We start from the raw sequence: 21,695 nt of genomic DNA, 5'->3' as shown, positions 1-21,695 counted from the left end.
TAAAGTGATATTTACATACAATATTCTGACATTTTAAATTTTTACTATCAATAATTTTAACACGTTTTATATACGGAATCCGGATAGTGCCAAGTAGATTGTTGTGTGTGGAACTTCGAGGTCGACGCACAACATTTAAGCGACGCACCATGACACTCGACATTTAAAGTCGACATGCGACAATCAAGATTTGAGTGTCGCATATCGCACTGAATTTTAGAAGAACAAAATTCTGCAGATAATCTTGACTTCACATGGCATATGTCTGTTAACTATTGTGAAACTGAAAATTCTGGTGTCAAAATATTGAACTTGAATTTTATGACAGTTTACATAACTTTATTTCATGATAAAGATAATAATTTCATCATTGCGATGCTTAAAATACACCATTCCCATTGTTGCGAGGAACGGCTATACAGCCTAAAATGTAATGGAGAGTGTTCCCATGCCAGTGTCAATCGACGACTAGATAGGCTACCCATGCCAGAAAAGTGAGCCGATCAAGAGGCTTCCCATGCCACAACGAAAGCGAAAGTAGGCATTTTTTAAATAAAATTGATGAAAATTACTATAAAGCGTACATTGAACGTAAGGATTTGATCATAAAGATGATATCAATGACACTAGATATTTGACATATTATGGAAAAGCTATGTTAAAAAGTCATGAAAGTGGCATGTATGCACGATTGTTCCACCAACCTCGTCATCATTCCATCTTCGATAGAGGTTGTGATAAGTGTTTGGACTTGCGGAATACTGTGAATGTTTAGCTGGATATATGCTTCAACTCATGGACCTCCTCTTTTTATGCACAAATGTGTTAACGGGTTTTAATTTTATATTTTCTTACCTGTTTTGTGAATGTCGATCATCCATTTTCTTGTATATAACAGAGAGGCAGCCGAGAATGAACAGAGAGACAGCATTTTGAAAGAGAGGCCACCGATATGCATATACACCGTGCACAGAGCCAACAGATCGAATACCATGAGTTTTTTTTTTAATTGTCGATTAAAACTAAAACAAGGGTTTATTAACATTAACATTTAAATCTAATGTTAGAGAAGTCAAATCTAAAGTTCAAACTAAAATAATAATAAAAAGTGTTGCATGACATCAGTGTATTTTATCCCTAGCAAACAGGGGAATATATATGACATGTTTGGGATACAAGATTTAAACAGACATTTCAAGGAGGGAAGTGGTCCTCACAAAAAACAATACAAATTACAATATTGATCATTCAAAATAGATGCATATTTCTGTATTAACTAATACATCATATATGATATACCTAAAATATACCAAGTAATAACATTGTTGGGTGTTCCCGATCGTGACCACATGCCGTCTAACAACTGAAAATTAAAATAAATGCAAAGAAGGTACAAAGTCGTGAAAATACGTATCTAAGTGTAAAAGGTTTAAAAAAGTATTTTGACGCATTTGTAGTCCCTTAGAAAGTTACATTTAATTAAATACCTTTCTTACTAAATTCAAATTTTCAAGGCTTCATGTCTAACCCTTAGTTACTGATGAGCAGGCTAGCAAACAGCATAAAAACTAAACAGATTGAGAGTTACTCGCAGGCTGTTCTGGTTTTATGCTGGTTGCAAAACCGTTTTCACTTTGCTTCCTATGGGGGAAAGGGTTAAAATATAAGCAATTCGACCAGACTCCTCTTTCCAAACACTTTGTAAGAGTATCAAATCAACGTCTTGCAAGCTGAGCATTACTTTAAGTAGCAAAAAAACACCTGCTTTCACATAATTTGGATTTAGACTTTGGAAATAATAAGGCCATCATAATGACATATTGAACAGTTTGTCTACTCTACAAATGATTGCTTATTATCTATGTGTAAAGACATTACATTCATTTTGCCTTTACCACAAATTGTTAACCTTCATGTGTATTCATGGCTTGTTTGTAAAGTTTCAGATCAGTCTGTTATCCCACGATGGGTAGATCTGGGGGAAAGAAAGGCAAAGGAAAGCTGAAAATCAGTGCTTCAAAGCTTTCAAACAAACGAATCAATAAACTTGCCAAGTAAAAGTTTATTTACATCTTTTCTTCTCTACGGCTTAGTCTTGCAAGAATTCTTATGAATTTAAACTGTTGAAAAAAAAATGCTTCTTTCTATGATTTATAATTGATTTACATGGCATGGATAGCTGGTTTAATAATATACAGTTAAGTTTTAAATTCAACTGAAAATATAATTCTTAATGATACTGTGTTTTATTAATTGCTGTTCATTCTTTATGTTGACTACAGCCTTTACTATTGTCTTTACGTTACAGACATGGAAAACTTACTAATGCCATGTTTTTATCCCACAATAAAAAATTGGCTTTATCCATCCATCTGTTTTCATCTGTCCGTCTGTCACAAAACCTTTAGTGCTATATCTCAGAAACCATATAAGATATCAACAAGAAACTTCATAGGTTTATTGATATCAATGAGAAGAAGTGCCATGCACAAGAACCTTAACCCTACATTTTCTCTAATAAGAGTTATTGCCATTTGTTTTTATTGTTTGATTTTCAGGGCTATATATGTCAGATAGCATGCAAGATTTCAATATGAACATTTATGGGTGCATTGATATTAATGATGAGAAGTGCCATGCTTAAGATCGTAACCCTTAACTTTCTTTAATAACAGTTATTGCCCTTTGTTGCTTTTGTATGATGGAACTTTTCAGGGCTTTATCTCAGATAAGATACAACATTTTAACATGAAACTTTGTGGGTGTGTAAAAACCTATGGGATCAAGTGCCATACACAACAGCTATAACCCATCACTTTCTTTACTAAGAGTTATTGCCCTTTGTGTTTTTTTTAATGATGTAACTTTACATAGCTACATAGTATATCTCAGATACGCTCAAGATTTCAACATGAAACTTCATGGATGTGTAGATATCAATGAGGAGAATTGCAATTTATAAAAGCAATTTCCCTATACTTAATTATAGCTTATTAATTATTACCATGCACTTAATTATTATACTGTATATCAAGGGATTTGAACCTATTCCATAAACAAAATGTATTTGGCAGGGGGAAACTAATTTGCTTATTAACAATTGCTGTTCATTCTCTATGGTGACTATGGCCTATATTATTGTGTTTTTTTTATGTTACAGACAAGGTAAACTAAAGAGAGACAAAAGTAAACAGATAAAAGAAAAAAAGGAACTTGAAGGTCGTCGTGGAAATGAAAAACAGTTTCGGCCTAAAAAGGATCTTGCCCAAGAGGATGAAATAGAAGTTGAGGAGGAAGACATTCAATTCTTTAAATCTCATCAACAGAGGAGCAGTTTTGTTTCTAACGTTGACAACAGGTACTTACCTGTAGATTTTTGTCAATTACTTATTGAATTGACCAATCATATGTTTTTATTTCTGTATAGTTAAACAATACTTCATGCATAGGTAACCAAATTATTGGTACTGTATCTATTGTTTGTTCATTTGTAAACCCTTCAAAGCAATTTTTTTATCTTTGACAGGTTCTATTTACTTCCATGCCCTTAAGTATTGGGGAGGCTTTTAGTATTGCAGTTGTCTGTCTGCTATAGGCGGAGGGATATTGTTTTGACGTTGTCTGTCTGGAACATTTTTGTGTCCAGAGCCATATCTTAGAACTGCTTGGGCTGATTTAATTGGCCTTTTTTATGCCCCCAAAGGGTGGCATATAGCAGTTGGACTTTCTGTCTTCCCGTCCAGCGCTCCATTTTTCTGATTTTTTTACTGAAATGGTTATAGATATTGACCTGATATTTAGTGTGCGAGTCTGCCTATATGACTATCGTTCAGGTCAATAGATTTTTGGCAGAATTTTGGGCTTTGGACTTAACAATTATCTCTAAAATAGCTGCTGTGCAGCTTCAAACCGCAGTTGGGGGCATTGTGTTTCACAAACACAGGTCTTGTTGTCTCTAAAAATAAGCACACATTTTTGTCAACAGCCAAATCTTGGAACTACTCAAGCAGTTTTTATTTAAACTTGGTATTAGTGTATAATTTGGATTAGAGAATGATACAGATCAAATTATTGTGCAAACCATTTTCAATAACAGAGTTATGGCCTTTTTACTTTAAAATATCCTGTTTATATAGGATAGTCCCTGAGCTATCTCTCTAATAACATATGAGCTACAGCCATGCAACGATCCACAGTGTTTCTTAATCATCTGGGGCCGAGTCACATGCAAGACCTATAACACTAGAGGCAATGTCAAGGTCACACATCAAACTCCTAGATCACAAATTTGATGAATTATTTATAATTTAGCCTTACTTCACTGTGCATCAATGGATTCTGTAATCAATTTCTAAAATTGTTCTTTAATTTGGTAAAATTCAGGTCTCAATGATTATAGTCCAAAGTCACACACTGAGGTCAAATGTTACAAATTTTGATTAAATATGCCATATTTTACTAGAGATCAAGGGATTTGCACCCATCTATAGGGAAAATATATTTGGCAGCCCAATGTGTAGATGATTCTTCTGAGAGAAACTTTGACAATGACAAGTTATGGCAGAATTATGGCCCTTTGTCTGTGTTCCACTAGAACATATAGTTTCACACTGTTGTGTTTTCAACTTCTTCTTAACTTTATGGTGGGTCTCGCTCAAACTTTCAAAGTGGAATTACCTAATGTGTAGAGGACTTTAAAGAAAATAATTTTTGCTGCAACATGTTTTGGCAGAATTGTGGCCATTAGTCAGTTTTTCAAACATGTAATTAATTGTATCAAAATTGTGTGTTTTTAATTTTTCTTTATCTGCTTTGAGAAATTTGTTCAAACGATCACAGCTCATTGACATTCATTAGGTAGGTTATTGTTAAGAAAGACCTTCTTTGCTGCAACCAGTTTCGGCAGAATTACATCCATTTGTGTGTTACTTTTTCACATTCTACCCCTTTCTCACTCAGAGGCAAAGTGAAAATGGCTACTGTAAAACCATTAAATTTCGTGTGGTAAGAATTTTCGTGGATTTCGTTGTTTCGCTAAACCACGAATTCAAGTACCAACGATTATTTTTACATTTTTAATCCGAAATCGGTCCTTTCCGAATGTCATTGCCGACATTCTCTAGTGTTTTCGGTTATCTGAGATATTTGATTGTTATATGCTAGGTAATACAATATGTTGTTTTCTTGATAAGTGTTTGGGTAATAATACTTTTTAAATCAAGCACGGAATTTAAACTGTACATCAACGATTGTTCTCTTTTACGTGATGTCGTCCAATAAACAGTTTGCAGATTTACCACATATGTCAATTAGTGCCAATTAAAGTTAAAAGAGACATAACGGTTTTCACACCTGTATTTTGCGGACCTTATTACTCAATTGTTACTACTAGGGGACCGATTGAGCAGAGAATTGCAAATATTGTCAAAACAATATTGATGGCAATTAGCGAGCGGGGACCCACAAGATCAACTATCGGCAACACTTTCATGCTTCAGTGCACATTAATCACAAGCCTTGTTGTCAACACACATTAGCAGATTATTCTTCGTTATTACTCTGGTTGTTTTAAGAAAAGTTTGATTATTATGACTGTCAATCTTCCCCGAAAATTTGAAATCCACGAAATTACGTGTCAACGAATTAGTTGTTTTTTATTAAACCACGAAATTTCATAACGACGAATTTCTATACGTTTACAGTATATGCAAACAACATAAAACCAGAACAGCCGGCGAGTAACTTGCAGTCTGTTCAAGTTTTATGCTGTTTGCTGCCCATCAGTATCTAAAGGTTGAAAATGGAACCTTTAAACGTTGAGTTTAGTAAGAAAGGCTGTTAATTACATTTAAGTTGCTAAGATACTAAAAATGCATCAAAAGATAAAGTGGTAATGAGGAAACTTGAATTTAGTAAGAAAGGTCTTTAATTAAATGTTACTTTCTAAGGGACTATACATGCATCAAAATACGTTTCTAAGTGGTAAATGGTTAAGAAAATAAAGTCACTTACATTTTGTTTACTGAAACTTCTGTTTAACTGTGTTGGGGATATAATTCAAACTTTTAACTACTGAATTAATTAAATTTGTAGTATCTGCTTACACTTGAGTCATATTTAGTTCAAATGCACTTGTTTCTGATTACACATTAAATCTTTATTTCTGTCTTAAGCAATACACATTTTGCTGATTCCAGGCTGCTGGAACAACCCTCAGATGGTCATAAAAAAGGCAAGAAACGCAAAGTGCTGGATGATGTTGAGGGAGAGGCAGAGTATGAACGGTTGCCACGGAAACAGGTCGCCACGGACAACAACAGGAAGATGATGCTGCCCATCAAAACCAAACATGGAGTGGTGCAGAGGGTGCTAGAAGATGGTGCGATTTTGTGTGTTCAGTCTTGTCTGTTTCTTTTGATCATGGCGCATTCTGGTATCTGATCTCTTTTTATGACTCCCAGTCTATACTGGGGGACATGTTGTTTTTGCCCTGTCTGTTTTTTGGTTTGTTTGCATTACACTTTAACTTTTCAATATTAAAGATAGCAACTTCATAATTGGCATGCATGTGTATCTAAGGAGCTTCACATTTTGAGTGGTTAAAGGTCAAGGACATCCTTAAAGGTCAAAGGTTAAATATATGGGGGGGGGACATAGTGTTTCATAAACACATCTTGTTAAAGGCTTCATTTACAACCATAAGATACCGAATGAGCAGCAAACAGCATAAATCCTGAACAACCTGCAATTTATTTCCAGGCTGTTCTGGTAATATGCTTGTTGCATACAGCCATAAGCACGTTGTTTGAGAGCCGAAAGGGTTAAATGACAGCAGTGTACACAAAAATTGTGTGTGTATAATGTGTGAAGTGAGTTTAACTTTTATTTCGTCTCTTGCTTTGCGTTCAACTATTATGCCCCCAATGTTGCCCCTTTTCAAGTTTTGTGATCCTAGCCCCTTTTCGTGATCCTAGATCTCTCTCAAATATTGTGTAAGAGTTTCAAATAGTCACAAACATTCAGTGATAGAAATGAGCAGAAGCCTGTAAGCCATGCACTGGTAAGTTTAGAACCGGCTTGCTATGCCTGTAAGCCATGCACTGGTAAGTTTAGAACCGGCTTGCTATGCCTGTAAGCCATGCACTGGTAAGTTTAGAACCGGCTTGCTATGCCTGTAAGCCATGCACTGGTAAGTTTAGAACCGGCTTGCTCTGATTCTCATGATACTTAAAGCCACACACCTTGAAATGAAGTACATGTTAATCAATACATATAGATGCACTTTGAAAGTGTGCAAAATTGTCATTAAATCTATAGCCTAGTTAGCAAGTAATTTATTATTTGTTTTAAATTATAAAATCAAAAGTAGGATTTCTATAGGTATTTGTCCATTTCAACAAACGCGATTATTTTTAAGTTATACAGACCAAAAAAAGACGGATTTCTACTGTGTAACCACAAGATATATTCTAATTGAGATATATAAAATTAAATCTATAGCCTAGTTAGCAAGTAATTTATGATTTTTCAAACGGTAAGTTTTTAAAACCGAAAGTAGGATTTCTAGACGTATACGTCCATTTTCGACAAAAGCGATTGTTTTTTAGTTTTAAAGCGCAAAAGAGACGGATTTCTACCTTGTTACCACCAGATATATTCTAATTGGCATAGTTAAAATTTGTTTCTTATTTATACTTGAATTTACTATGCCATGTTTTTCATTTCAAGGTGTGTGGCTTTAAGGCAGCATGGGTCATGTCATTTTATCCCTGTTGCGTGATAATTGAGGATTTCAGCTTATTTGGTCAAACAGCTAATCAAAAGAGACGCTACATTGACAGAAGACGAGCCAGTGGCCAATGGAGACGGTGGTTCAGACGAGGCCTCAGGAAGTGAGATGGCAGACGCTGCTGAGGAGAGAGAGGAGCCCCTGCCGATCCTGTCCGGTGTGGAACTGTACGCACAGAGGCAGAGGAAGCTACAGGAGCGCAAGCAGAGGATCGCTCTTCTGTCCAGCGCTATCATTGAAAACCCCAACGAGAGCGTGAGATATTTGTGTTGATACAATATTTTGTCGCATTCTGAGAAAACTGGGCATAATGCATGTGTGTAAAGTGTAGTCCCAGATTACAGATTGCGGACTGCACAGGCTAATCAGGGACGACACTTTCCGCTTTTTTTTTTTCATTTAAATGAACTCTTCTTAGCAAAAATCAAATTTAGGTGGAAAGTGTCGTCCCTGATAAGCCTGTGCAGACTGCACGGGCTAATCTGAGACAACACTTTACACATTATTCCCATTTTTCCCAAAACGCGACTTATAATATGTTTTGTAAATGTATTTAAGAGGTTTGTTCCCAGGTTGCTTTTCTATTCAGGTATTTGGGTATCTTGAACTGTAGAAAAAAAATCAGATTAAAATAATCTGAAGTAAACATGAAAATCATTATGAAAATGTGTACAAGCAATCAACAAAACATGTTATCTTGATATTCTAACCAACAAATAGCATTTTGGGGACTTTTGCAACCCTGATAATAAAAGCGTCACAGGAAGGATTTTTTATATTGAAAGATAAATTTTATTTACTGCCACTACTATCTGTCTATTGTCTTACTGTTAAAAAAGGCGCGATATCCAACAATCAACACTAATCTTTATAACTATTTCAGACCAAGAAGCTGCGGGAGTTGGTTGGAATGCTGAAGGAGACAGACCCAGATGTGTTTGTGACGGTGCGCAAGTTCACAATGATGTCACTGCTGGAGGTCTTCAACGATATCATACCTGGATATTACGTCAGGCTGCCAACAGAGAAAGAACAGACACAGAAGGTATTGAAACATATCTGAACCTCACTCTGGGAAAACTGGCTTTAATGCATGAGCGTAATGTGTTGTTCTAATAGCCAATGCAGTCTGCTTAATGCATGAGTGTAATGTGTTGTTCTAATAGCCAATGCAGTCTGCTTAATGCATGAGCGTAATGTGTTGTTCTTATAGCGAGTGCAGTCTGCTTAATGCATGAGTGTAATGTGTTGTTCTAATAGCCAGTGCAGTCTGTTTAATGCATGAGCGTAATGTGTTGTTCTAATAGCCAGTACAGTCTGCTTAATGCATGAGCGTAATGTGTTGTTCTAATAGCCAAAACAGTCTGCTTAATGCATGAGCGTAATGTGTTGTTGTAATAGCCAGTGCAGTCTGCTTAATGCATGAGCGTAATGTGTTGTTCTAATAGCCAGTGCAGTCTGCTTCATGCATGAGCGTTATGTGTTGTTCTAATAGCTAGTGCAGTTTGCTTAATGCATGAGCGTAATGTGTTGTTCTAATAGCCAGTGCAGTCTGCTTAATGCATGAGCGTAATGTGTTGTTCTAATAGCCAGTGCAGTCTGCTTAATGCATGAGCGTAATGTGTTGTTCTAATAGCCAGTGCAGTCAGCTTAATGCATGAGCATAATGTGTTGTTCTAATAGCCAGTGCAGTCTGCTTTATGCATGAGCCTAATGTGTTGTTCTAATAGCCAGTGCAGTCTGCTTTATTCATGAGCCTAATGTGTTGTTCTAATAGCTAGTGCAGTTTGCTTAATGCATGAGCGTAATGTGTTGTTCTAATAGCCATTGCAGTCTGCTTAATGCATGAGCGTAACGTGTTGTTCTAATAGCCAGTACATTCTGCTTAATGCATGAGTGTAACGTGTTGTTCTAATAGCCAGTGCAGTCTGCTTTATGCATGAGCGTAATGTGTTGTTCTAATAGCCAATGCAGTCTGCTTAATGCATGAGCGTAATGTGTTGTTCTAATAGCTAGTGCAGTTTGCTTAATGCATAAGCATAATGTGTTGTTCTAATAGCCAGTGCAGTCTGCTTAATGCATGAGCGTAATGTGTTGTTCTAATAGCCAGTGCAGTCTGCTTAATGCATGAGCGTAATGTGTTGTTCTAATAGCCAGTGCAGTCTGCTTAATGCATGAGCGTAATGTGTTGTTCTAATAGCCAATGCAGTCTGCTTAATGCATGAGCGTAATGTGTTGTTCTAATAGCCAGTGCAGTCTGCTTTATGCATGAGCGTAATGTGTGTTCTAATAGCCAGTGCAGTCTGCTTAATGCATGAGCGTAATGTGTTGTTCTAATAGCCAGTGCAGTCTGCTTAATGCATGAGCGTAATGTGTTGTTCTAATAGCCAGTGCAGTCTGCTTTATGCATGAGCGTAATGTGTTGTTCTAATAGCCAATGCAGTCTGCTTAATGCATGAGCGTAATGTGTTGTTCTAATAGCTAGTGCAGTTTGCTTAATGCATAAGCATAATGTGTTGTTCTAATAGCCAGTGCAGTCTGCTTAATGCATGAGCGTAATGTGTTGTTCTAATAGCCAGTGCAGTCTGCTTAATGCATGAGCGTAATGTGTTGTTCTAATAGCCAGTGCAGTCTGCTTAATGCATGAGCGTAATGTGTTGTTCTAATAGCCAATGCAGTCTGCTTAATGCATGAGCGTAATGTGTTGTTCTAATAGCCAGTGCAGTCTGCTTTATGCATGAGCGTAATGTGTGTTCTAATAGCCAGTGCAGTCTGCTTAATGCATGAGCGTAATGTGTTGTTCTAATAGCCAGTGCAGTCAGCTTAATGCATGAGCGTAATGTGTTGTTCTAATAGCCAGTGCAGTCTGCTTAATGCATGAGCGTAATGTGTTGTTCTAATAGCCAGTGCAGTCAGCTTAATGCATGAGCGTAATGTGTTGTTCTAATAGCCAGTGCAGTCTGCTTAATGCATGAGCGTAATGTGTTGTTCTAATAGCCAGTGCAGTCTGCTTAATGCATGAGCGTAATGTGTTGTTCTAATAGCCATTGCAGTCTGCTTAATGCATGAGCGTAATGTGTTGTTCTAATAGCCAGTGCAGTCTGCTTAATGCATGAGTGTAATGTGTTGTTCTAATAGCCAGTGCAGTCTGCTTAGGATAATCAGGGATGACATTTTCTCTTTCAACAAAAATTCCATCAAAGCCAAAAGTGTGGTCCCTGGTTAGCCAATGCATTGAGCCCAGTTTTCCTAGAATGAGGCTCATGCTAATGCACTGAGGGAGTTCTGAATATTGTACGGGTAATTGTCATCAGCTGACCTCAGTATACACTGCTGATGGCTGAGTTTTTCCAGTCTGTCATCATATGGAATCAACAATTCATATGAGTCTTGCTCTGGGACAATTGGGCTTAATGCATGTGAATAAAGTGTCTCCGATTAGCCTGAGCAGTCAGCCTTAATGCATTTTTGCTAAGTAGCGACTTCATAAACAAAAAAATACCTTAAAAGCGGAAATTGTCGTCCCTGATTAGCCTGTTCAGACTGCACAAGCTTATCTGTGACAACACTTAACGCAAATGCATAAATCTCTATTTTCCTGTAGGGAGGATTATTAATACAAAACCTTCTTGCCTCAGAAATATGTTGGTGAAAATCATTATTTTACTAGTGTTAGTCCTTTGTAAACAATAAAAAAATCAGCACCAACGAATATGGGGCCTGTTTGTGTTAAAGACATCACCAAATGTTTGTAATTTACACTCAATGTGAGCCTGACTTTGTGAACAAAGGGCATGTACGTAAAGTGTTGTTCAAGATTAGCCTGTGCAATCTGCAGAGAACATAGGGCTTGTACGTAAAGTGTTGTTCAAGATTAGCCTGTGCAATCTGCAGGGAACATAGGGCTTGTACGTAAAGTGTTGTTCAAGATTAGCCAGTGCAATCTGCAGGGAACATAGGGCTTGTACGTAAAGTGTTGTTCAAGATTAGCCTGTGCAATCTGCAGGGAACAAAGGGCTTGTACGTAAAGTGTTGTTCATGATTAGCCTGTGCAATCTGCAGGGAACATAGGGCTTGTACGTAAAGTGTTGTTCAAGATTAGCCAGTGCAATCTGCAGGGAACATAGGGCTTGTACGTAAAGTGTTGTTCAAGATTAGCCTGTGCAATCTGCAGGGAACAAAGGGCTTGTACGTAAAGTGTTGTTCATGATTAGCCTGTGCAATCTGCAGGGAACAAAGGGCATGTACGTAAAGTGTTGTTCATGATTAGCCTGTGCAATCTGCAGGGAACATAGGGCATGTACGTAAAGTGTTGTTCATGATTAGCCTGTGCAATCTGCAGGGAACAAAGGGCTTGTACGTAAAGTGTTGTTCATGATTAGCCTGTGCAATCTGCAGGGAACATAGGGCTTGTACGTAAAGTGTTGTTCATGATTAGCCTGTGCAATCTGCAGGGAACATAGGGCTTGTACGTAAAGTGTTGTTCATGATTAGCCTGTGCAATCTGCAGGGAACAAAGGGCTTGTACGTAAAGTGTTGTTCAAGATTAGCCAGTGCAATCTGCAGGGAACATAGGGCTTGTACGTAAAGTGTTGTTCAAGATTAGCCTGTGCAATCTGCAGGGAACATAGGGCATGTACGTAAAGTGTTGTTCATGATTAGCCAGTGCAATCTGCAGGGAACATAGGGCTTGTACGTAAAGTGTTGTTCAAGATTAGCCAGTGCAATCTGCAGGGAACATAGGGCTTGTACGTAAAGTGTAGTTCAAGATTAGCCTGTGCAATCTGCAGAGAACAAAGGGCATGTACGTAAAGTGTTGTTCAAGATTAGCCTGTGCAATCTGCAGAGAACATAGGGCTTGTACGTAAAGTGTTGTTCAAGATTAGCCTGTGCAATCTGCAGGGAACATAGGGCATGTACGTAAAGTGTTGTTCAAGATTAGCCTGTGCAATCTGCAGGGAACATAGGGCTTGTACGTAAAGTGTTGTTCAAGATTAGCCTGTGCAATCTGCAGGGAACAAAGGGCTTGTACGTAAAGTGTTGTTCAAGATTAGCCTGTGCAATCTGCAGAGAACAAAGGGCTTGTACGTAAAGTGTTGTTCAAGATTAGCCAGTGCAATCTGCAGGGAACATAGGGCTTGTACGTAAAGTGTTGTTCATGATTAGCCTGTGCAATCTGCAGGGAACATAGGGCATGTACGTAAAGTGTTGTTCAAGATTAGCCTGTGCAATCTGCAGGGAACATAGGGCTTGTACGTAAAGTGTTGTTCATGATTAGCCTGTGCAATCTGCAGGGAACATAGGGCATGTACGTAAAGTGTTGTTCAAGATTAGCCTGTGCAATCTGCAGGGAACATAGGGCTTGTACGTAAAGTGTTGTTCATGATTAGCCTGTGCAATCTGCAGGGAACATAGGGCTTGTACGTAAAGTGTTGTTCAAGATTAGCCTGTGCAATCTGCAGGGAACAAAGGGCTTGTACGTAAAGTGTTGTTCATGATTAGCCTGTGCAATCTGCAGGGAACAAAGGGCATGTACGTAAAGTGTTGTTCAAGATTAGCCTGTGCAATCTGCAGGGAACATAGGGCTTGTACGTAAAGTGTTGTTCAAGATTAGCCAGTGCAATCTGCAGGGAACATAGGGCTTGTACGTAAAGTGTTGTTCAAGATTAGCCTGTGCAATCTGCAGAGAACAAAGGGCATGTACGTAAAGTGTTGTTCAAGATTAGCCTGTGCAATCTGCAGAGAACATAGGGCATGTACGTAAAGTGTTGTTCAAGATTAGCCAGTGCAATCTGCAGGGAACATAGGGCATGTACGTAAAGTGTTGTTCAAGATTAGCCAGTGCAATCTGCAGGGAACATAGGGCATGTACGTAAAGTGTTGTTCAAGATTAGCCTGTGCAATCTGCAGAGAACATAGGGCTTGTACGTAAAGTGTTGTTCAAGATTAGCCTGTGCAATCTGCAGGGAACATAGGGCTTGTACGTAAAGTGTTGTTCAAGATTAGCCTGTGCAATCTGCAGAGAACAAAGGGCTTGTACGTAAAGTGTTGTTCAAGATTAGCCTGTGCAATCTGCAGAGAACAAAGGGCATGTACGTAAAGTGTTGTTCAAGATTAGCCAGTGCAATCTGCAGAGAACATAGGGCTTGTACGTAAAGTGTTGTTCATGATTAGCCTGTGCAATCTGCAGGGAACATAGGGCATGTACGTAAAGTGTTGTTCAAGATTAGCCTGTGCAATCTGCAGGGAACATAGGGCATGTACGTAAAGTGTTGTTCATGATTAGCCTGTGCAATCTGCAGGGAACATAGGGCTTGTACGTAAAGTGTTGTTCAAGATTAGCCTGTGCAATCTGCAGGGAACATAGGGCATGTACGTAAAGTGTTGTTCAAGATTAGCCTGTGCAATCTGCAGAGAACATAGGGCTTGTACGTAAAGTGTTGTTCATGATTAGCCTGTGCAATCTGCAGGGAACATAGGGCATGTACGTAAAGTGTTGTTCATGATTAGCCTGTGCAATCTGCAGGGAACATAGGGCTTGTACGTAAAGTGTTGTTCATGATTAGCCTGTGCAATCTGCACAAGCTTATCAGGGAAAACATTTTCCGCCTAAACTAAATTTTTGTTGAGAAGAGAAGGCTTTTAAACTAAAAATACCATAAAAGCGGAATAATGCCATTCATAATCTGGGACAACATTTAACACTCGTACATTGAGACCTGTTTAACCCTAGTGCATCTAATAAGTTTGACATTGAAAACACTCATAGTCATTGAAACATGTTTGGTGTCTCAGATGAAGAAGGAGACCAAGGAGATACTGGGTCACGAGGTCGCACTTGTCCGTTTCTATAGAGACTATCTAGAGTTCCTGGACAGGACTGCTAAAGGTAAAACTGACCTGTAAAATTATTATACTTACCTGAACCTCTTCCAAATATGTGCTTACTGTATTAGTTTGAACCTTTTCATTTTAAACTAGATTGCATCAAAAGCCTTTGGCTTATTGAAAGACTCTTGAGTCTGTGTCCAGGGTAGAACTAGTACTTTGTATCTTTGGAAGAAATCTGAGAAACGCTCCCACAGTCATTCACACTAGGTGAATATACCCACTACACCACTGTAACTTCTTTTGAATGTATAATCTCATGAGATGACCAGTTGACCAGCTATGGTGAAACTGCGACTTTTTCATTGGGGACACAAAAGATTCGCCCATTCATGAAACAGCTTTAAGATCTATTTTAACCCCTCTATATTTTACCTCCCACCCCTAATAGTAAGCTTACACACAAAACAGGTTATTCTTTAGGCAATCATCTTTTCCATTTTCAGTAAAATATTTCTTACAGTCAGGTATTATAAATGAGTTCTCATGTTTTTAAAATATATCACAGGTAACAAAAAGGAAGCAAGTGGTAAGAAGAAGAATAAGAAGAATAAACATGGTAGTGATGAAGCACCCATTCCTGCAGCCACACAGCAGGTCAGCACAAACGCTTCTATGTGCTCTTAAGGCTCAGCACTTGAGCTGCACTCTGGGAAAACAGGGCTAAATGCATGTGCATGAACCGTCGTCCCAGATTAGTCTGTGCAGTCAGCACAGGCTAATTACAGACCTAATTTTCAATGATATTTTGCATTTAAACAAGGACTCTTCTCAATGTAATCCAGACTAGGTGGAATAGTGTGACCCTGATAAGCCTGTGCGGACTGCAGTGGCTCATTTTGTACAACTTTTTACGCACATGCATTAAACCCCAATTTCCCCTAGCATGATTCATATGTATGTTGATTGCAGTCTTCCCTTTAGTGTCTTTGGAAGTAATTCCCAAGTACAGAAAGAAAAATATAATTTAGATTTATAAAATAAATATATATTTCTTCAGTATGAAACTAAATATATTTGTTTTTAAGGGACATCATTTGTAAGGAATTGATCATCAGCCAGTCAGTTTGCCTTGAAACCTGTAGATTATGAATTTGATATTGAATCAGAGAACATTTCAATTATGTTTCTAAATAAAATAATGGGTACCTAGAAACCTATCTACAACAAAACTGTGGTTCCTAAAGAAAATATCTGATAAGAAGGGTTGTCAGATGAACAGATTTCACCCTAAAGATTTTTTAGCAGTATTATAAACAAAAAGATGAAAAGACTGTAATATTGACTGAATATTATTTAAATTTTGCTAATGTTAAATTTTTTATATATACATTTATTATGTCACTGCTCCAGCTAGGCCTAAATTGAAGGGCTAGCACCCTGCCAACACTAGGTCCTACCCTGCCCCCTCAAACCACTGCCATGCGCTTTTGTTGTCTGATTGCATTATAATAAAGCATTTTGAAGGATAGTTTCCATAAATTAGTGCAACAACATTCGCTTATTTTTTTTAATTTTTCTAAAATGCATAGACATGTATACATGTGTGCATTGCTCTTAGAAAACAGGGCTTAATTCATGTTAAACCCTGAATCAGGGAGGTAACTTTTGGCCTAGACTGGATATTTGTGTAGAAGTGAAATACTTAAAAAAAACATTTCGTAAAAGCAGAAAGATTTGTCTCTGATTAGCCTGTGCAATTGCACAGGCTTATCTGGGACAACACTTTACGCACATTCATTAAGCCCCATTTGCTTAGAGCCAGGCACATTTATTATTTTGATCGTCTCTTTGTATACAGAAGCTGAAGCAGCTGTCAGTGCAGTGTCTATGCAGTCTGCTACAGAAACATCCACACTTCAACTACACTAACAACATCATCGCCGTCATCGTGCCATTCATGAACAGCAACAATGAACAGGTAGGTAGCCAGCTGAGAAATCAGTTGAAGTCACAAACATGGCAGGTGGGTAGCCAGCTGAGTGATCAGTTGAAGTCACAAACGTGGCAGGTGGGTAGCCAGCTGAGTGATCAGTTGAAGTCACAAACCTGGCAGGTGGGTAGTCAGCTGAGTGATCAGTTGAAGTCACAAACATGGCAGGTGGGTAGCCAGCTGAGTGATCAGTTCAAGTCAAAAACCTGGCAGGTGGGTAGCCAGCTGAGTGATCAGTTGAAGTCACAAATGTGGCAGGTGGGTAGCCAGCTGAGTGATCAGTTGAAGTCACAAACGTGGCAGGTGGTTAGCCAGCTGAGTGATCAGTTGAAGTCACAAACGTGGCAAATGGGTAGCCAGCTGAGTGATCAGTTGAAGTCACACAACAAAAAGCAGGTGGGTAGTCAGCTGAGTGATCAGTTGAAGTCACAAACATGGCAGGTGGTTAGCCAGCTGAGTGATCAGTTGAAGGCACAAACTTGGCAGGTGGGTAGCCAGCTGAGTGATCAGTTGAAGTCACAAACATGGCAGATGGGTAGCCAGCTGAGTGATCAGTTGAAGTCACACAACAACGAGCAGGTGGGTAGCCAGCTGAGTGATCAGTTGAAGTCACAAACCTGGCAGGTGGGTAGCCAGCTGAGTGATCAGTTGAAGTCACAAACGTGGCAAGTGGGTAGCCAGCTGAGTGATCAGTTGAAGTCGCAAACCTGGCAGGTGGTTAGCCAGCTGAGTGATCAGTTGAAGTCACACAACAACAAGCAGGTGGGTAGCCAGCTGAGTGATCAGTTGAAGTCACAAATGTGGCAGGTGGGTAGCCAGCTGAGTGATCAGTTGAAGTCACAAATGTGGCAGGTGGGTAGCCAGCTGAGTGATAAGTTGAATTCACAAACCTGGCAGGTGGTTAGCCAGCTGAGTGATCAGTTGAAGTCACAAACCTGGCAGGTGGGTAGCCAGCTGAGTGATCAGCTGAAGTCACAAACGAGGCAGGTGGGTAGCCAGCTAAGTGATCAGTTGAAGTCACAAACCTGGCAGGTTGGTAGCCAGCTGAGTGATCAGTTGAAGTCACAAATGTGGCAGGTGGGTAGCCAGCTGAGTGATCAGTTTAAGTCACAAACCTGGCAGGTGGTTAGCCAGCTGAGTGATCAGTTGAAGTCACAAACCTGGCAGGTGGGTAGCCAGCTGAGTGATCAGTTGAAGTCACAAACAAGGCAGGTGAGTAGCCAGCTGAGTGATCAGTTTAAGTCACAAACCTGGCAGGTGGGTAGCCAGCTGAGTGATCAGTTGTAGTCACATAACAATGAGCAGGTGGGAAGCCAGCTGAGTGATCAGTTAAGGTCACAAACGTGGCAGGTGGGAAGCCAGCTGAGTGATCAGTTGAAGTCACAAACGTGGCAGGTGGGTAGCCAGCTGAGTGATCAGTTGAAGTCACAAACGTGGCAGATGGGTAGCCAGCTGAGTGATCAGTTGAAGTCATAAACTGTTGGTAGCCAGCTGAGTGATCAGTTGAAGTCACAAATGTGAGGAGCCAGCTGAGTGATCAGTTGAAGTCACAAAAGTGGCAGGTGGGTAGCCAGCTGAGTGATCAGTTGAAGTCACAAGCGTGGGGTAGCCAGCTTAGTGATCAGTTGAAGTCACAAACGTGGCAGGTGGGTAGCCAGCTGAGTGATCAGTTGAAGTCACAAATGTGGCAGGTGGGTAGCCAGCTGAGTGATCAGTTGAAATCACACAACAATGAGCAGGTGGGTATCCAGCTGAGTGATCAGTTTAAGTCCCAAACGCGGCAGGTGGGTAGCCAGCTGAGTGATCAGTTGAAGTCACAAACGTGGTAGGTGGGTAGCCAGCTGAGTGATCAGTTGAGTTCACAAACGTGGCAGGTGTTAAGCCAGCTGAGTGATCAGTCGAAGTCACAAACGGTGGGTAGCCAGCTGAGTGATCAGTTGAAGTCACAAACCTTGCAGGTGGGTAGCCAGCTGAGTGATCAGTTGAAGTCACAAACATGGCAGGTGGGTAGCCAGCTGAGTGATCAGTTGAAGTCACAAACATTGCAGATGGGTTTCCAGCTGAATGATCAGTTGAAGTCACAAACGGTGGGTAGCCAGCTGAGTGATCAGTTGAAGTCACAAATGTGGGGAGCCAGCTGAGTGATCAGTTGAAGTCACAAACATGGAAGGTGGGTAGCCAGCTGAGTGATCAGTTGAAGTCACAAACGAGGCAAGTGGGTAGCCAGCTGAGTGATCAGTTGAAGTCACAAAAGGTGGGTAGCCAGCTGAGTGATCAGTTTATGTCACAAACCTGGCAGGTGGGTAGCCAGCTGAGTTACCAGTTGAAGTCACAAACGTGGCAGGTGGGTAGCCAGCTGGGTGATCAGTTGTAGTCACAAACGTGGCAGATGGGTAGCCAGCTGAGTGATCAGTTGAAGTCACAAACGGTGGGAAGCCAGCTGAGTGATCAGTTGAAGTCACAAACATGGCAGGTGGGTAGCCAGCTGAGTGATCAGTTGAAGTCACAAACATGGCAGGTGGGTAGCCAGCTGAGTGATCAGTTGAAGTCACAAACGGTGGGTAGCCAGCTGAGTGATCAGTTGAAGTAACAAACGTGGCAGGTGGGTAGCCAGCTGAGTGATCAGTTGAAGTCAAAAACGTGGGGTAGCCAGCTGAGTGATCAGTTTAAGTCACAAACGTGGGGTAGCCAGCTGAGTGATCAGTTGAAGACAAAAATGTGGCAGGTGGGTAGCCAGCTGAGTGATCAGTTGAAGTCACAAACGGTGGGTAGCCAGCTGAGTGATCAGTTGAAGTCACAAACGTGGGATAGCCAGCTGAGTGATCAGTTGAAGTCACAAACGAGGCATGTGGGAAGCCAGCTGAGTGATCAGTTAAGGTCACAAACGTGGCAGGTGGGCAGCCAGCTGAGTGATCAGTTAAGGTCACAAACATGGCAGGTGGGAAGCCAGCTGAGTGATCAGTTTAAGTCACAAACGAGGCATGTGGGTAGCCAGCTGAGTGATCAGTTGAAGTCACAAACGTGGCAGGTGGTTAGCCAGCTGAGTGATCAGTTGAAGTCACAATCATAGCAAGTGGGTAGCCAGCTGAGTGATCAGTTGAAGTCACACAACAACGAGCAGGTGGGTAGCCAGCTGAGTGATCAGTTGAAGTCACAAACGTGGCAGGTGGGTAGCCAGCTGAGTGATCAGTTGTAGTCACAAACGTGGCAGGTGGGTAGCCAGCTGAGTGATCAGTTGAAGTCACAAACATGGCAGGCTGGTAGCCAGCTGAGTGATTTGTTGAAGTCACAAACGTGGCAGGTTGGTAGCCAGCTGAGTCACCTGTTGAAGTCACAAACGTGGCAAGTGGGTAGCCAGCTGAGTGATCAGTTGAAGTCACAAACGTGGCAAATGGGTAACCAGCTGAGTATTCAGTTGAAGTCACAAATCTGGCAGGTGAGTAGCCAGCTGAGTGATCAGTTGAAGTCACAAATGTGGCAAGTGAGTAGCCAGCTGAGTGATCAGTTGAAGTCACAAACGTGGCAGGTGGGTAGCCAGCTGAGTGATCAGTTGAAGTCACAAACGTGGCAGGTGGGTAGCCAGCTGAGTGATCAGTTGAAGTCACAAATGTGGCAGGTGGGTAGCCAGCTGAGTGATCAGTTGAAGTCATGAACGTAGCAGGTGGGTATCCAGCTGAGTGATCAGTTGAAGTCACAAATGTGGCAGGTGGGTAGCCAGCTGAGTGATCAGTTGAAGTCACAAACGTGTAATGTAGCCTTGCACTGGGAAAACGGGTTTAATGCATATACGTACAGTATCTTCTCAGATTAGCCTGTGCATTGCGCACAGGCTAATCTGGGATGACTCTTTTAATCTGAATGTGATTTTGGCTAAAAGGAGCCTTTCAGTAAATGAAAAATTCCTTAGAGACGAAAAGTGTAATCCATGATTAGTCTGTGCAGACTGCAAATGCTTATCTGGGATGACACTTTAAGCACATGCAGTTAGACCAGTTTTCGTAGAGTGAGGATTAATTATATGTAATTTCTTATGATTAGACTTTGGGCATGTGTAATTTGTATTATTCTGCTGTAAAAATTGCTAAATCAAGACCCCTTTTTCATATGCCTTTTGTGACCGTTCTTTGTCCGTCGTCCGTCCATCCGTTAACATTTGTTCGTAAACACTCTAGAGGCCACATTTATTGTCCGATCTTCATGAAACTTGGTCAGAAGATTTGTCCCAATGATATCTTGATCGAGTTCGAAACTGGGTCATGATGGGTCAAAAACTAGGTCACTAGGTAAAAAAAAAGACAAACCTTGTAAATGCTGTAGAAGTCACATTTAATGCCCAATCTTCATGTAACTTAGTCTAAATGTCTGTCTTAATGATATGTTGGTTGAGTTCAAAAGTGGTTCCGGTCAGTTGAAAAACATTGCCGCCAGTGGGCGGGGCAGTTTTCCCTATATGGCTAAAGAGAAACCTTGTAAACACTCTAGAAGTCACAATTTCGGCCCAATCATCATGAAAGTTAATCAAAACATTGGTTTTATTGATATGTCGGACGAGTTCAACAATGGTCCAGATTGGTGAAAAAACATGGCCGCCAGTGGGCAGGGCATTTTTCTCTTTATTTATATAGTGAAAACATGTGAACACTCTAGAAGTCACATTTTTTGCCCAATTTTCATGAAATTTGGTCAGAACATTTTTTTTCTTGATAAGAGAGTTGAGTTGGAAAATGGTTCCGGTCAGTTGAATAACATGGCTGCCGGAGGGGGGGGGGGCATTTTTCTTATATTTATAGAGTAAAAAAAAGCTTGTGAACACTCTAGAAGTCACATTTTTTGCCCAATCATCATGAAACTTGGTTTTATATATATCTCAGATGAGTTTGCAAATGGTCCCGATGGGTCAATAAACATGGCTGCCAGGGGGGTTGGGACAGTTTTCCTTATGTGACTATATAGAGAGAAACCTTGTGATCGAACACTATAGAAGTCACATATTTTGCCTAATCATTGTGAAACTTAGTCAATACATGTACATGGTTTTATTGATTTCTTGGACAAGTTGGAAAATGGCTCAGATTGGTGAAACAC

At 40.1% G+C, this 21,695-nt stretch overlaps 1 protein-coding gene across 3 annotated transcripts in view; it reads left to right on the top strand.

Annotated features, from left to right (window-relative positions):
- LOC127860430 (nucleolar complex protein 3 homolog) overlaps window positions 1-21,695 on the top strand; it is an 85,483-nt gene that overhangs the window by 2,215 nt on the left and 61,573 nt on the right. For 2 of the 3 annotated variants that reach the window (XR_008039793.1, XM_052398506.1), the window contains exons 2-9: window positions 1,941-2,054; window positions 3,161-3,358; window positions 6,198-6,379; window positions 7,842-8,044; window positions 8,673-8,834; window positions 14,585-14,678; window positions 15,186-15,274; window positions 16,479-16,598. Coding sequence is in view for 2 of the 3 variants with exons in the window: in XM_052398506.1 (XP_052254466.1) it covers window positions 1,966-2,054; window positions 3,161-3,358; window positions 6,198-6,379; window positions 7,842-8,044; window positions 8,673-8,834; window positions 14,585-14,678; window positions 15,186-15,274; window positions 16,479-16,598 (1,137 nt within the window). In the remaining variant the exon portion in view is untranslated. The remainder of the gene's footprint in view (window positions 1-1,940; window positions 2,055-3,160; window positions 3,359-6,197; window positions 6,380-7,841; window positions 8,045-8,672; window positions 8,835-14,584; window positions 14,679-15,185; window positions 15,275-16,478; window positions 16,599-21,695) is intronic. The other variant, XM_052398507.1, reaches the window with a different exon arrangement.

This window comes from Dreissena polymorpha, chromosome 15 (assembly GCF_020536995.1).
Source record: "Dreissena polymorpha isolate Duluth1 chromosome 15, UMN_Dpol_1.0, whole genome shotgun sequence".
NCBI classification, from domain to species: Eukaryota; Metazoa; Mollusca; class Bivalvia; order Myida; family Dreissenidae; genus Dreissena; species Dreissena polymorpha.
The sequence above is the reverse complement of the archived record's forward strand: the minus strand, read 5'-3'. Positions and strand labels throughout refer to the sequence as shown.